Source organism: Sminthopsis crassicaudata, chromosome 2 (assembly GCF_048593235.1).
Source record: "Sminthopsis crassicaudata isolate SCR6 chromosome 2, ASM4859323v1, whole genome shotgun sequence".
Lineage (NCBI taxonomy): Eukaryota > Metazoa > Chordata > Mammalia > Dasyuromorphia > Dasyuridae > Sminthopsis > Sminthopsis crassicaudata.
In genome coordinates, this window is record NC_133618.1 from 505,126,432 (window position 1) to 505,142,062 (window position 15,631).

A 15,631-nucleotide genomic window follows, 5' to 3' on the forward strand; every position below is an offset into this window, starting at 1 on the left:
GTATGGACATGCATACATATATTGTCTTTAATTTATACTTTAACATATTTAACATGTTTTGGTCAATCTGCCATCTGGGGGAAGGGGTGGGGGGAAGGAGGGGAAAAGTTGGAACAAAAGGTTTTGTAATTGTCAAAAAATTGCCCATGCATACATATATCTTGTAAATAAAAAGCTATAATTTAAAAAATTTTTTTAAAGACACATGGAACTAAAAAAAAAAAAGTTGGACAGCAATTCAGAATTCAAGTTTCATGCTTCCCACTCCATGGTTTTTCCCATTATCTAAGCCTCCTTCAGAGAATCATTAAGTGTCTTGAGGATCACCTATGGGCTCAGATCTTTGTGAGGTATGAGGGGGATAATACATTCAAGCACAAGGTGAAGGAGTTTCTAATCTACCTGAGCAGCCAGGAAGAAATTGACAAATGAGACTTGAGCAGGCAGAGATGTCTATTTCTATGTCAGACATCACTGAGAAGACAATCCTTGGGCATGTGAAAGTTTTGTTTGGGATTTCCTGGATGTTAGACTTTGTAATGTAAGTCATTGAGTTTTCAAAGGGACCCCAGAGGCCATTTAACCAAACCTCTGAAGAGGAGTCCTTTCTACAAATATCCCTCACAAATGGTCATTGAGCTTTTACTTTGAGCTTTTTATTGTCAGGACATTAGAAAGGACACATAGAGCACAGAAAGAACTGGGGATGTAGGCGCTTACTAGCTGTGTTACCCTGGGCATTTTCCTTTTTGGCTTTCATTTCCTCATCTGAAAATGAGGGGCATTGGACATGATGACTTCAGTAATTCAATCTAGTTCCAACTCTCTGATCTCTTGATGGAGAACTCATTTCCTCCTGCAATAATCCATTCTATTTTGAATTTTATAGGGAGTTGTTTTTTTTTTTCCTACTGGGATAAAATCTGCTTCCCTTAAATTTCTACTTATTGTTCCAAACACTACCCTCTGGGACTAACAGAATAAATATGCTAATTCTTCTATATAGTGACATTCAAATAGTTGAAGATAACTATCATTAGTTAATCCCTGAGGTCCCATGATCCCATGTTCCCCTTTGCTATATCCTCCGTTCTTTCTTTTATGGGATAAGGAGCTTTCTGTCTCCCTCACAGTAATGGTGAACAGAATATGGATGACTTTTGGGGTGCACCAGGAATCCCCAAGTCTCCATTCTCATCTGATTGAGAAATGGTTCCCTACATAGTCATAGATGGTGAGCTCTTGAGGTCCCTTTCAGCTTCCATAATTCTTAAACCCACTATGGGTACAGAATGTGGTCTGTTTAGAGTGTTCCATTCTGCACAGAGAGCAATAAAGAATTATTATTATTCCAAAGCACCAATCTATAATCTCAGGAAAAGGTTGCAAAATTCCAGTTCTTTATGCTTGCCCGCAGGGCTTGGGTTAGCATCGCCTGGGTAACCGATGGTTTCCATGGCTCTCAGGCTCAGATGCTGTTTTCTTGCAGTCATATGGAGGCATCATTACTACCAGGAGATTTTGAGGGGCTTCAGCTGTGACTGACTCTAATTGGTGACTAATCCCACGTTATTACACAGGAAGCTAACGGGGCCCTGGGTAGTGCCATCATCCTTCTTGTGGCCAGTTAAGTGTTACCATAAAGCTGTTTGGTCCCCTCCTGTGGCCCTCCAATCTTTACTGGGAGTGGGAACAGTTCCTGAGGGCTCATTTAGAACAGGACTGGTACCTGCCAAGCTGTTCATATCATCTAACAGCTTGCCTGTCTGGTTTTCTCAATAGGCCAATCTGCCTGGAGCCAGATGTGCATGTTGTTGCTAGGGCTAAAACCAAATCACTCGGTACAAGCCACGTGAGGGAAAGGCTCTCAGTAAGCCTTCTGCTGTGATGCTCTTCCATAGGACATCTCTGAACCGAGCAAAGTGAACCTTTCACTGTCATCCAAACTGGACTTTTGATCAAGTTGGACTCTCTAAATTCAATCCCAGATGGGCCATTTCTTGCCCATCCCAGGACCTTGTCAAATAACCTCTAAGAGACAGATTTATTCTAGCTCAAAATCCTGTCTCCTTCTCTGGGCTTGCTTCCTTCTATTTTTACCTTGTTTCAAGGTCTAGCTCAAATCTACCTCTTCCATGAAATCTTCTGTGGTCTCCTAACCCACAATGATCTCTTCTTCCTTTGACTTTCAAACCAAAGGGCTCCATCCAAAGTGGAGAGTCTCCTTAGTGAATGACCCCAAGAGAGTATGTATTCAACCAATGGAAAGATGCATTATGGTCAATCATACCTAATCTTTTCCTCCAGTCTGTCTTTGACTTCTGCTATATAAATTCCAAACTTAACCCTTCTGAACCTGAATATTAGCCCCTCAAAGGCAGTCATAACCTAAGCATTAGGGGGTAACCACAGCAACACCTGTAGGAAAATTCCCCATTGCCTCTGTCTCCTAGATCAGGGCTTCTTAAACTTTTTCCACTCATGAACCCTTTTCATCTGAGAATTTTTATATCATCCCAATTATATAGATGCATAAATAAGCATACAAATCAAACACTTACTGAAAATAAATTGTAATTTTGTGGCCCCCCATATTCAATTATGAGACCCCATGTGGGGTTGCAAACCACAGTTTAAGAAGTTGGGTCCTAGATCACCTTGTGGCTGCAGTAGGGGCTCGTAGGAGGGTGGGCGCCACTGAATAAAAGTCATTTGCTTCCTTTTGCTCATTTCTGATAGTACAGACTGAATCCTACAGGATGAGCAACCATGGATTTGTTGTGATATGCACTGAAAATATCATTATATTATCTTTCTCTCAAAAATCTATCCTTTCTCTAAACTCCCCTGTTATTTTATAAAATAACAACTAGATTAACAATTGCAGTACTATCTTCAATCCCATCACTCCTAAACAAATGCACTCAGTTGCTTGATCTTGGTGATCACCACAAAATCTTTTAATCCATCCGCTTCTCCCTGCTCACACAGCTACCACCTTAGTTCAGGCCCTCAGTCGCAGCAGCGGCCTTCTAATTCACCTCTTTGCCTTCCACACGCTCATTCTCTGCATTCATCCTTCACACAACTGACACAATGATCTTCTGTTCCTGTCAGCCTCCCTGCCCCGGACAACAACAAACTCCAGTGGCTCCCTATAACCTCTAGGAGTAAGTGGTATTTCATCTTTATCTCATCCTTTTTAAATGTTTATTTTTGTATCTATTAGTATAAAATATACATCTATTTGGACATGTACATAATTTGTAAGCAAATATATATGTGAAAAGTACATGCTCAAAATTCTTTTTACTCATAGAGATATGTAATCAAAAAAGTTCAGACACTGCTGTCCCAAAACTAAGTCTGTCCCACCCACTGACAAATATCATTTCACATGCGTGTCCTCACAAACAGGATTATAAACCCAGTCTGGGTAGGAGTTATGTCTCTGACTCCTACAGAAAGCTGAGCACAAAAGCTTTCTGAGCTTAGGAAATGGCTTCTGAATAATTAAATCAAGTATTTTAGTAGTCAGGAAATTTCATGTCTTTCTAGTAGGAATCAGAGTAAATGGATTCTCCAAATTTTAGTTCAAAGGACAGAAAAGGGGAAGGCGGGGTTAGATCGCAGTTTGTGTTGGAAAAAGATCTGGGGCTTTTAGGAACACCAAGCTCTAAATGAAATAATAGTATGATTTAAGAGAGGTAATAATAGCTAACATTTATATGCTTACTACGTGCTAGGTTCTGTGCTAGGTACTTTACAATTATCTCATTTCATCTTCACAATATCCCTGAGAGGGAGATATTGTTTTTTTATCTCCATTTTACAGATGAGGAAACTGAGACAAATAGAAGTTAATTGACTTATTTAGAATCCCACAGTCTTCATGATTCTAGATTAAATTCTCTAGCCACCATGCCCCACCTAGCTGCCCATATAAACAACATCACATAGGGACAGAATGCAGAGAATCCTATTTACTGGCTGTGTGACTCCAAGAAAGTTATTTAACTTTTCCTGGTCTCAGTTTCCTTACCTGTAAAATGGGGACACAGGACTTGATGACCTTTTAGCTCTAAATCTTTAATCCTAGTGATCTGGTAATTTTTTTAAAAAGCTAACCCATTTTTATACTGCATCAAGATAGGAAGTGTCCAGAACAAAGGATGTGATTGTTCCAATGTAGTATCTCTAGTCAGATCATTTAAGTCACATATTTTAGGACAGCAATTGAGAAGTTGGAATATTTCCAGAGAAAGGCAATTGAATCAGTGAGAAAACAGGACATAATGTCATAAAAAGAGTCATTGATGGGACTGGAAAGGTTTCACTTTGAGAAAAGAAGATGAGCAGATTCCATTGATTGAGAGAATTGCTATTAAAAAAAAAAGAAAACAAAACTGTGGTATTTGTATGTAATGTGCTATATTAAATAATGCACAAAAAGTACACAGATAAGCATGGGTTTACATGGAATGATGCAAAATAAATTAAGAAAACAATAGGAAAAAAGAGAAAAGAAGACTCAAAGAAGATAGTCCAGATGCAGTGTCCCCCAGACCACCGGTCCTTCTTGCAACCCAGCCCTTATAGCAGTAATCATCCAAGAAAGCTCCCTACCAACCGGCTGCTCCTCTCACAGGGAAGGCAAACCAGCCTAGCTGAAGCAGCAAGGCACCCTGCGAGAGAAATAGGAAGTAGTCTACCCCAAGTAAGTCAAACCACCTCCTCCTCACCATCACATCCCTTCAGACCTGTTAGGATTCTTACAAGGTACCAAGTACATAAGTACCTTGTAAGAATCCTAACACAGACCCTGATGAAAACAGCCCAGAACTCTGAACACAAGAGCCTTGGAGATAGCCCTGATCCCAACCAGATATTCTCTGTCATCATCCCGGGAAGCATCCCCACGAGGAGGCAGTACCTGCAGCCATTATAGTCATAGCTACTGAGGACACAGAAAGTAAAATTCTTGCCACTGAAGTTTCTGTGAAATGTTCAAGAATAAAAACTGCTACGATGTTTATCAGTGGAAATGACATTACAGGAGCAGCATTAATATCCACTTTGCTGTTGCATCCTAAGGACTATGGGACCTTTCCATCTGACTTGTAGGATTGTTGCTCATTAGAATGCTTAAAAATTGGGACTGTTTTGCTCTTCTACTTGTATGCTTATGCTTTGCACATAATAAATACTTAATAAATGCTTTATTTATTCAGTCAGTAGTTCATTCAGATGTCTCGAGGTAGTTCAAAGATGAACAAGGTCCCCAAGTTCAAATTTTCAAATACAGAGCACCTACTGGATTCTCAGCTCTCTCTTCTTGGCTGGGAAGTAATGAGTCACAGAATCTCAGAATCCTAACAGCATAAAATATCCCTGACAAATGACTATCTAACCTCCCTTTGAAGACCTCCAGTATCAGGAAACTCACCACCTCACAAAGCAGACTATTTGCTTTGGAACATTTTTAATTATTGAGAAGATTTTCCACACAAGTGGAGGAAAAAAACCTGTCTATAATCTCTAGTATTGCTCTGAGATTTGTTGTGCTCTAGACCCAAGCAAATTAAGTCTAGTACCTCTTCCAAATGGCATCTTCTTAGCCATTTATAGATAACCCTTAAACCTTCTCTTCTCAATGCTAAATGTTCCCTGTTGGATTTTTTTCAACTAATATGTTATGGTTCCCCATCTATCTTCTTAATCATCCTAGTACTGGCTGCTTGCTCTTGTCAATAAGAGTCCTAAAATGGGAAGCCTAGAAATGGACATCAACCAGAAACTACATGAGGAGAAAGGAGAAGACATAGCTCCTGCCCTCAGGGAACTTGCAGAGTAACTTGGGGAGTACAGAAGTCACACTTGTGTAATAGCTAGAACAACAAAATGTGCAAAAAAGAGGGAGAATTCTGCGCATACTTGGCAAGTTTTGTATTTACTTATTGAGTACCTAATTCTCCCACAGACTGAGACAGAAATAAAGAAGCAAAGAATTCTAAATTGGTTAGCCAGGCTTTCATCCCTGATATACAGAGCCCCTGGAAGGAATGTGTCTATTCAGCACAAAAAGCTGAGGGAAGCAATCTAGCCACTGTGGGCTCAGCCGCCTCCCTTATCAGCCTTCCCCAAATGAAAGCCACAACCCTCATGATCTCCATAAGCGAAGTCAGCCTGTGTCCTAGTGGGCTAGAGGGAAGGGGGGGTGAAGAAGGATGGCAGAGGAGGAAGGAAGACAGATCTCCTAATGTCCCATAATGGGCTGGGTTGTTACTATTTTTAGTTTTCATAAAAAATGGGGGTGAGGCAGTACGATATAGTTGATAGAAAGCTAGCTGTAAACTCAGGGCTCAAGTCTTGCTTCTAATACATAATGACTGGGTAACCCTAGACAAGGTACTTACTCTTTCAGAGTTCTAGGCAGACCTCTCAGATCATAAGCAGCAGAGAGTATAGTCCGATACTAGTAGAGGGAATTCTTTCCATATACAAATGAACTCTTAAGTCCTTTATTTTAAAAGTGATATGAATTTCCTTCATCCTGATTTTTCTTTGCTCATGATAGATGAGGAGGAGAAAAGAGGAAATATTAGAGGGGAAGGGAACATGTCCAAACAACAAGCATTTATTGAGTGCTTACTGTATAACCAAAGTCAACTCAAGGTAGCAGAGGACCTGATATTTCCTTAATGAAAACAGGTTGTTTTTTTCCCCCAAAAGCATGCCCACTGTTTCAGGTGATTATCACAAAAGCTCTTGTAAGGTAGGCAAGTGTTCTATCAATTAAAGGACTCAATAGATCATGGGGTCCAAATCCCTTATCTTACAGATGGGCAACCACGGAACCACAGAGAAATGATGCAATTGATTCAGAATCAGACACTAGTAGGAAGGAGCAGAACCGAACTTTGATCCAACTTTTTCCAAAACCACATATCTAGTCCTCTTTCCACAGTCCCATATTGCTTTTGTATCATAATGCTGATTTTATAGAGGAGAAAACTGAGGGTCATGGAGAGGAAAGGACTTTTCTTGGCTCCCCACCTTATTACTTGGAAAAGTTGGCATTAAAGTTCCATCTCCTGATGCTCATCCTGACTCCATTCAATAGACCAAAGGATCAGCCTAAAGTGTGGGAATAGGTCATTGAATCTTCTCCAGGGTACTTGGGAAGGTGCACAGAGGACCTCAGTTACTGAGGGAGAGAAGAATGAGGACTTTTATCACAGAACCCTAAGAAATCAGTCAGGAAGCAACAGGTTCTAGGACTAAAGGGGAGAGGGTGACAGACACTTAGAAAAGCAAGGAAGCTTCTTCCCTCTTACTGATGAGTTTTGAGAGTCCAGGATGGGGGTGGGAAGGGAATGTGATATCTTTATATCACCAAAAGAGGTTACAAGTGACCTAATCAGAGATCCGCTGGTAAATGTTTAGCAATAGGCTGTCCCCCAAAAAAGTATATGCAATACACTTTTAAGCTTAATCAGCATTATTACATATTCTCTATTACTTTCTTAAGTCTAGAAAATCACCCAACAATAAATCAAATCTTGATTTATAATATTTATGATTTTCAACGTGAAAATGTTCATTTTGAAAATTGAACACTCTTTCTGGAGCCAGGATGAGCTGGCTCTAGCACACCACTCCCTCTAACCCACAAGAACCTATTTCTCATTTTTTTTAACAACTACAAGGAAAGATAATCCTTCCTGTCATTTGACTAATTGCTTTAGCATTTCATTTTTCAGGATTTTTATAAGGACTCTATTTCCCAGCTAGTCCACTGCATTCTAGGCCCATTTTCTCTTGGGCTGCTTTCCCCTGACCAGATTTCCCCCTCAGGATTACTAAAACTAGAAGGAAAGCTAGGAAATATGGAATGGTACCTTAAAAACAGGCTTGATTTCCAGTCAGAGGAATTGGATTTGAATGGTGTATCTCTTGTTTATTCTCTATGTGACCTAGGCAAGTTAGCTAACTTTTATTGTCCTCATTCCTCATCTGTAAAATCAAGGTAGGCTAAACTAAATGGCCTCTATGATCCTTCCAATTCAAATTCTACCCTTCTGAATAAAGACATCCAATGTCACTCACCACACCAGATAGCTCTGCTGGAGGGCTGGCTACTAGCTGGCTGAATGACCTTGTCCCTCTCTAATAGGTCTAGATGACTATGACCTCTGAGCTACAATTGCAGAGATGGTGAGATCTATTTTTTGAGAGAGGCACTATTTGCTAAGAAAAAACCATTCTGTGACAAGAGCTGCATTTTCCTTTAAAAAGAAAATTTTTTTAAAGACAATAAGCACCAGGAGATAAAAGATATAATTAGCTGATGAAAGCTCCCAAGTGCAGGCAGCTGGTATTAATGTTTGCAGGGCTCCCCAAGTATGGGATGAAAGGTGCTACAGACATAAGTCTAATCAGCTTGAGCTTAGTGGGATGAGTGTAGAGGTTGTGAGCAGATTGTGACAAGGGAGACAGAGGCAGAAGTCAAGCTGAGAAACAAAGGCAGCTAGATGGGTGTAGAACTGCTGAACTTAGCTATGCCCGGTGCTTTGGGGGCTACTGAGGTCGCAGGATTGTATGAAAGGCTGTCTGAGGTCTGAGTCCTAATCTGTATTGTTGCCAGCTCTCTTGAGATTCAATAATATCAGACCAGGACACCCAATTTCGAGCAGTAGCAGCTGCTTCCCCCGCAGCTACAAGACAGGTTTAAATATTTTATTCTCCTAAAACGTTGGCATGTAAATATTTCAGTGTAGGGAAGAAAGAGAGCTGTTTGAGGATAGAGAACTCCTGATGTGGGGGTGTTCTGAAAGAGGCTGGGTGGAGCTGCTGGGCCCAATATTGGTCCTGGCACTGAGGATGTATGTTTTGGAGGGGGTGTAGGGTGGGAGTTTAGGGTGACCCAGCCAGACCATGTCTAGTCACAGCATTCCCACTGTCTGACCTGGGGCAAGCCGTGCCCTTCCCCCACACACACCAGGGCCTCTGCACTGATTTCCTCATCTGGTAAAGGACAATTTATACTAAATAATCTCTAAAGTCTTCTTCCCAGCTATGGCATGCTATGTACCTCACAGATTTGTTGAGAGAAAAGAGGTTTGTATACCCTAAAGCATCAGAGAAATGGAATTCACATTGTTACTTATCCCTAAATTCAGGAAGTCTATGTTCTGTGTTTCAAGGGCTACTACAGCTATGAGATGCTGTATTCTTTGTTCTAAGGGCTTTTTACAGCCCTGGCATTGCATGTTCCAATGGCCAATATAGCTCTGATATTCTCTGTTCTGTGTTTTAAGTTTTCCTCTAAATCTGACAATCTAAGTTGGATGTTCCAAGAATATCTGTGATACTCTGTATTCTGTGGTCTAAAAAAATCCTTCTAACTCTTCCTGACATTCTATGCTTTAGGTTCGGCAGCTTGGTGGCTCAAATAAATAGAGCCATAGACCTGGGTTCAGGAAAACTCATGTTCAGATTCACCATCTATCATTTGGTGGATGTATGACCCTGAGCACACATCTCCCAGAAGTATTGTGAGGATAAATGAGATCATATTTACAAGGTACTCTGGAAACTTAAAGAGCTATACAAATTCTGCTTTTTGTTCTGATGGTGATGAGGAGGAGGAGGAGGAGGAAGAAGTGGAAGAGGAGGAATTCTCGTAGTTCTAATGTTCTATGTTCCAAGGGTCATTTCAGCTCCTTTAATTTAAATTTTTGTGTTCTAAGAATCTTCCCACCTCTGACATTCTATAACCTACCGCAGCAGGCTAGGATGACCCTGCACTATCTTAACTACATAACTGTTTCTTATATTCCCAAAAGACTGGTTTCTCCTTAACAGTTCAGAAAGGCGCTGTCCTCAGATAGCCCCCTGCTGGCAAATAGTTGTTTTTGCCATCGATTGCCCTTCCTCTGTGACTCCAGAGAGGATGTAGTGGGGTGGAGGGGAGCAGAAAGGCACCATGCTTGCCATACAAATTTTATCTGTCTATATCAGCTGAGGAGAGATGAGGAGCAAAACCCTCTCCCAAAGCTAATATATATTTACAGATAATCACATCAGCAATAGAAAGGTTGAGGGGAAGGAGGTAGTACAGTGGGGTCTGGTTGCTTGAGAGATGCTGCTTCAATTGGAACAGTCATCTCTGCTATCAATTTAGGGGATTAGGCAGAGTTCTGATTGAACACCATGAGCCAATCTAATTGCCCTGGCCTGGCCGTCACTTCAATCCCTCTTGTCCAACAGAGGCTGTTTGCAATAATGAAGGCAATGAGATAAACCAAATGAGTAAATTCATTAAAACTATTAAGTATAATTGATTTAGTTGTTTTTTTTTTTTTTTTTTTTTTTCAGAGAGGCCAGACAGCCAGCTAGCATATCACCCAGAAGTTCAGCACCCATGCCCCCAGGTCTCAGACACCTGGGTTCTGACAGGCTTCCAATATGCTCACCAACCTTGTTAGCACCCTGAAGTAGTAAGTGGGGAATACAAATCCCTCCCATTAGGGTCTAATTAAAATCCATTATCCAAAGAAAATACTTCTTTCCCTCTTTAACTGGAGGTAAAAAAGGAAGAGTAATGGTGATCTGCAAATTTTTTTTTCCCCTACAGTCCTTCACCATTATATCTTTTCTTGATCTAGCACATTAGTTGTAAAAAGCATGTTTTCTGACACTTATGATTCATATTGTCTTGTTTTCTGATAGTTATGTATGTGTTACTTCTCAAAATGTGTCTGCATCTTCGGCTTGCTTTCTGACTCCTTGAAGACCAAGCCTTTCTGTCCTGGAAAGGAAGATAGTGCCCTTCCCTCTGCCTAAGGCGGAATCATACAATGCAAAGGGAGTAGAATGAGAGTGAGCTGATTTCCAGCTTTAGACCTGGGGTTTCTGCAGTAAATGTTCCCAGACATTTTATTTTATCTCTCAACCTCATTTTCCTTATCTGAAAAGAATTCTGTTCTGTCAATGTGTTAGATAATGATTATCCTCATCATTGCTATCATTATCATTATCAGCATGTCATCATTGAGGTCATAGTCCCCAGCTGAGCACTAGGTACATAATAAAATGTTTGTTAAAGTGAATTGGTCAAATTCTGGTGGAATACAGCTCAAACTCCCTGTAGAATGGCCCACGTATGTAGAACAGGAATGTATAAGGGCAGAAAGGAGGAAAGGAAGATACTTGCCTGATATCATAACCATACATGTCTTTTTCTGGGCGACCATGGATGATCCAGTGAGCCAGCTCCTTTCCACAGCCACCTCCCAGCATCATTCCTGAACAAAGGGAAAACACTGCTGAAATTGTCTCTCTCATCTTTCCCAGTATCCTCCACTCCATCCCAGCTACTTCATCTCTAGGATATCTTCCTTGGCTTTCCCTGCTCATATCTCCAGGTTAGTTTATAATGCCCTGCTTCCAAGTTAGGACGCTTCCCGATCTCAAACCCTATCTTCTCTTTCAAGGGCATCTTCTTTGATCAGGTTTGCCTCAAGGATACAGAAAGGGGGATGAGCTAAGGGAAATGAAGGAGATGAGTGAGGGAGATCTATGCATCTACATTTCTAGGATCATAGATTGAGTTGGAAAGGACTTGGATTTATCCTATTGTACAACTTACTCTACTTCCTTACTTTACAGATGAGGAAATGGAGGGAGGGAGAGATTAAGTAACATGCCCACCTCGCTGCCACAGAATCCTTTTGAGCTTGGTAGCACCTACGATAGTCTATGAATTCTTTTGAAAGAATTGGCCATCAAAAAGGATTTGGGTAACTTGGAAAGTGAAGATGAAAAATAGATACAATTATACCTGCTTCCCAGAGTTGGTTGAAGGGGAGCACTGCTATTATCTGTGCATTATTATGACAAGGCTCTCATGCCCTTACCTGCACTGTTGAAGCCACAGCCAAGAAAGAATCCCCGAAGCTCAGGTGCCTCCCCCATCAGGGGCTTGTGATCAGCTGTAAAGGATTCTGTGAGAAAGGAAAGAAGTCTCCCTTAAGGTAAACCAACATAAATCCTGAAGAAGAAGTGGCAGCACTATAACCAGACAGAATTAAAATCCCTTCATTCCTAATCTGCTTTCTAGCTGAGGGTATTGAAGTTACTTTTCCAAGAGGGAACCTTGGTTCTATAAAATGAGATTAGATTAAAAGATCCCCAAAGTCCTATTTCACACTGATATTCATGGGATCATTGAGCTCACAATTGGGAAGGGACTTCAGAAATCCAACCTCCACCTAGAAAAAGAAATTCCTTATACGACATCCCTTTTACAACAACAATCCCCATTTACAATATTGCAACAACAGCTTGATGAGTCGTCTTCCATCCTCTTCTTGGAGACCTACTTTCAGGGGAATGTTCCTGTCCCCCCCAGGCAGCCCATCCCATTTCTTTGCTGTAGGGGTTCAGTACTTTATGATCACTTGGGGTTTTCTTGGTAGAGAAACTGGAATGCTTTGCCATTTTCTTCTTCAGCTCATTTTACAGATTAGGAAACTGAGGTAAACAGAGTTGATTGACTTTCCAAGGGTCACCCAACTACTTAGTATCTAAGGCCAGAATAGAATTCATGAAAATGAAATTCCAGGTCCAGCACTCTGTGCACTATGATACCACTTCTCTGCCCTCTCCCATTTCTGGGAGCAGTTCTAATTGTTAGGAAGCTTGTCCTTATATCAAGGCTAAATTTTCTCTTCAAAATCTCTCTTCAAATTTTCCTCTTTAGAACTTCTACCTCTTACTCCTGTTTCTGTCTGCCCAATAATAATAACAATAATAATGAAATTAGCATTTATACTTTGTTTTGCTTTCCATGTATTGTCATCTGATCTTCACAACAGCCCTGAGATATTATTATCCCCATTTTATAGATGAAGACTTTGAAGTTAAGTAACTTCATACACATTACACATAATCTTTGATCCAGTGATAGTGGCTTCTTGGCCGTTCCATGAACAAAATTCTCCTTCTCTCAGCTCCGGATTTTTTTTCTGTATGTTTCCCATGCTTGGAATACTCTTCCCCCTCCACTCTGATGACTGACCTCTCTGGCTTCCTTTAAGTCTCAATTACATTTTTATCTTCTACAGGAAGCCTTTCCTAATACCTCTTAATTCCAGTACTTTTTTCTCTTTTAATTATATCCTCTTTGTTTTGCACACAACTTGCTTTGTATAAATTTGTTTGTATGTTGTCTCCTCGTTAGACTGTAAACTCCTTGATAGAAGGGACGTCTTTTTGCTTCTCTTTATTTCCACAGTGTTTTAGCACAATGTTAAATAAATTAATGAAAGCTAGGATTTGAACTCAGATCTTCCTGATTCGGGAGTACAGCCCTCTATTTCACTTCCATGCCAAACACATCATAGCAAGCCCTTCGAAAATTTTATAACTAACATTTCCCTTTAAGCCTTCTTTTCGGGCCCAGTTCTCTCATTTGATTCTCAAATAGCCAGAACTTGAGTTCCTTCACCACCCAAATTTCCTCCCTTTGGGTGCTCACCAATTCATCTTCCTACATGTCTTCTTAGATTGTGATCTGCACAATTGAAAAGAGGTGGCCTGAGCAGGGCAGAGCAAGCACCCTCCTTATTTCTGGAGGCCATACCTCTCTTAATTCAGCCTCAGATTGCATTAGCAATTTTTGGCCACCATATTAAACCACTGACTCATAATAAACTTGCTGTCCACTAAAAACCACAAGTCTTTTTTCAGACAGACTGCCCCTTCAAATTCCATGCTCTGTATTTCACTGTTTTCTGTCCCTTGTTTTCTTCCAGCTCGAATTCTAGAGCTGAATGCTTCATGTTCATTGGTTCCTGCCAGATCTGTGCTCTATAATCCTAGACTCATGATTGTGATATTTGTGCCTCCAATGAATGTATTCCTCTGAAGAAATACAGCTTCCCTATTATCTCCTGGGGGCCAAAGGATTCTTGGCAATGTTTGTCTTTCCTGGCATGGGGAGACAATTATTTCCAAAAAGGGGCCACAAAATGCAGTTGAAAATCAGAAAAAAAAATTTCCTTCCCCCCTCCTCATATGCTGCTCCCCACCCTCATAAAAACAGGATTCTAAGATGCAAGGTGAAACTCCCGCCTAATTAAAATTATGTTTTAAGTTATGGGTTATTCATTCTACCTAAAGTATTATTTTAAACACTTTTTTTCACTTCCAATCCCACACAAGCTTGGGAAGGTTACAGGACTAAATTAGTCATTTTTTTCCCCGACATACCACAAATTCAAGCTGGTATTTCACGTGTGTTTCTCTTAATCTGTCTGCTGGGGAAGTGTGTCCTGAATTTCAGATAAATACTTCTTTATTAGCCTAATGGATTAAAGCTGAAAAATAGCCCGGAGCTTTGGTATCTATTTATTCTCCAGTCTTATAGCCAGGGCTGCCAATCTAGTCTGTCCAGTCCCTGGCAAAGGAAGGGGCATGGGGAAAATATACTTCATTTTGAAGCAAGAGATCTGGGGGGGGTAGTCTTACCCTGGCATTATTAAGCTGGCCAATCTCTAGGACATTTCTCTATGGGTCTTTGTTTACCCTTTTATCAAATGGGAATAATAACACCTTCCCTCAGAGTTACTGGCATTCACAAATGAAATCATAGAAATGGTAAGGGAAGGAAAGACTAAGATGTTGGAAGAGGACCCAACATATCCAACAAGAACTCTTTCAATTTACAGAATGCTGCATGTGAAAGATATGGAAGGCTTCTGAAAGGGGGAGAGAAAAACCACAGGCAGAGCTAACTAAGTGATATGATGGAAAAGGTTCAAGAAACCCTGGGTTCAAATCCAGCCTCAGACTCTTACTGACTGTGTGACTCTAAATCACTTCACCTCTGCTTGCCTCGTTTTTCCTGTCTGGAAAAATAGGGATTGAAAAGGACACCTACTTCCCAGGATTATTGTGAGGATCCTGTTGCTTATTATAATGCAACAAGACACATTGTCAAGAATATGGGATTTCGACTATGGGATTTACCACTATCTATGTGAACTCAGGCAAGACATTTGTTTCCATGAGCCTCAGTTTCTTCCTGTGTAAAATGCAGGGGTGCAGACTAAATGATCACTGAAATTCCTTTGCCATTCCAATCCCATGTTGTATATCCAGCTACCCTCTGTTTGAATAACTGCTGTCCTAATTAACCTGGAGCTAGGTCGAAGTTGTCACTCACCTTGGGGAAATCATTGCACTTAGCCTCAGTTTCTCCCCTTGTAAAATGGAAGTAGCCCCCTTGCTCTCTCCTACCTCAGAGACATGATCCACCTGAATGCTGAGAGGTGGAGATGTGGAGGGAGGAGCAAGGGAGGAGAGAAAGAGGTGCTATATATATATAAATTCAAGGTGGGAGTATTTTAGGAGCTGAGCTCATTCTGTTTACATCCCACGTCTGTTTCCAGCTCCTTTGGTTCCCGAGAGGCCAGAGAAAGGAGGTGAATCAGGGCGAAGGAACACTTGGGGAAAAAACACCTTCTTTTAGAGCTGTTCTTGCTGCTCTCTTAGGTTTTTGTTGCTAACTCCACATGGGTGCAGACCCCAAATAGAAGCAGCTTGTGTCTCTGCCAAAAGAAGA

At 40.8% G+C, this 15,631-nt stretch overlaps 1 protein-coding gene across 1 annotated transcript in view; it reads right to left on the minus strand.

Moving 5' to 3' along the window:
* The window catches only part of SARDH (sarcosine dehydrogenase), a 133,926-nt gene that overhangs the window by 88,203 nt on the left and 30,092 nt on the right, over positions 1-15,631 (minus strand). The window contains exons 10-11 of the mRNA XM_074294049.1: positions 11,922-12,008; positions 11,219-11,309 (exon numbers count right to left, since the gene is read on the minus strand). Of these exons, the coding sequence (XP_074150150.1) occupies positions 11,219-11,309; positions 11,922-12,008 (178 nt within the window). The remainder of the gene's footprint in view (positions 1-11,218; positions 11,310-11,921; positions 12,009-15,631) is intronic.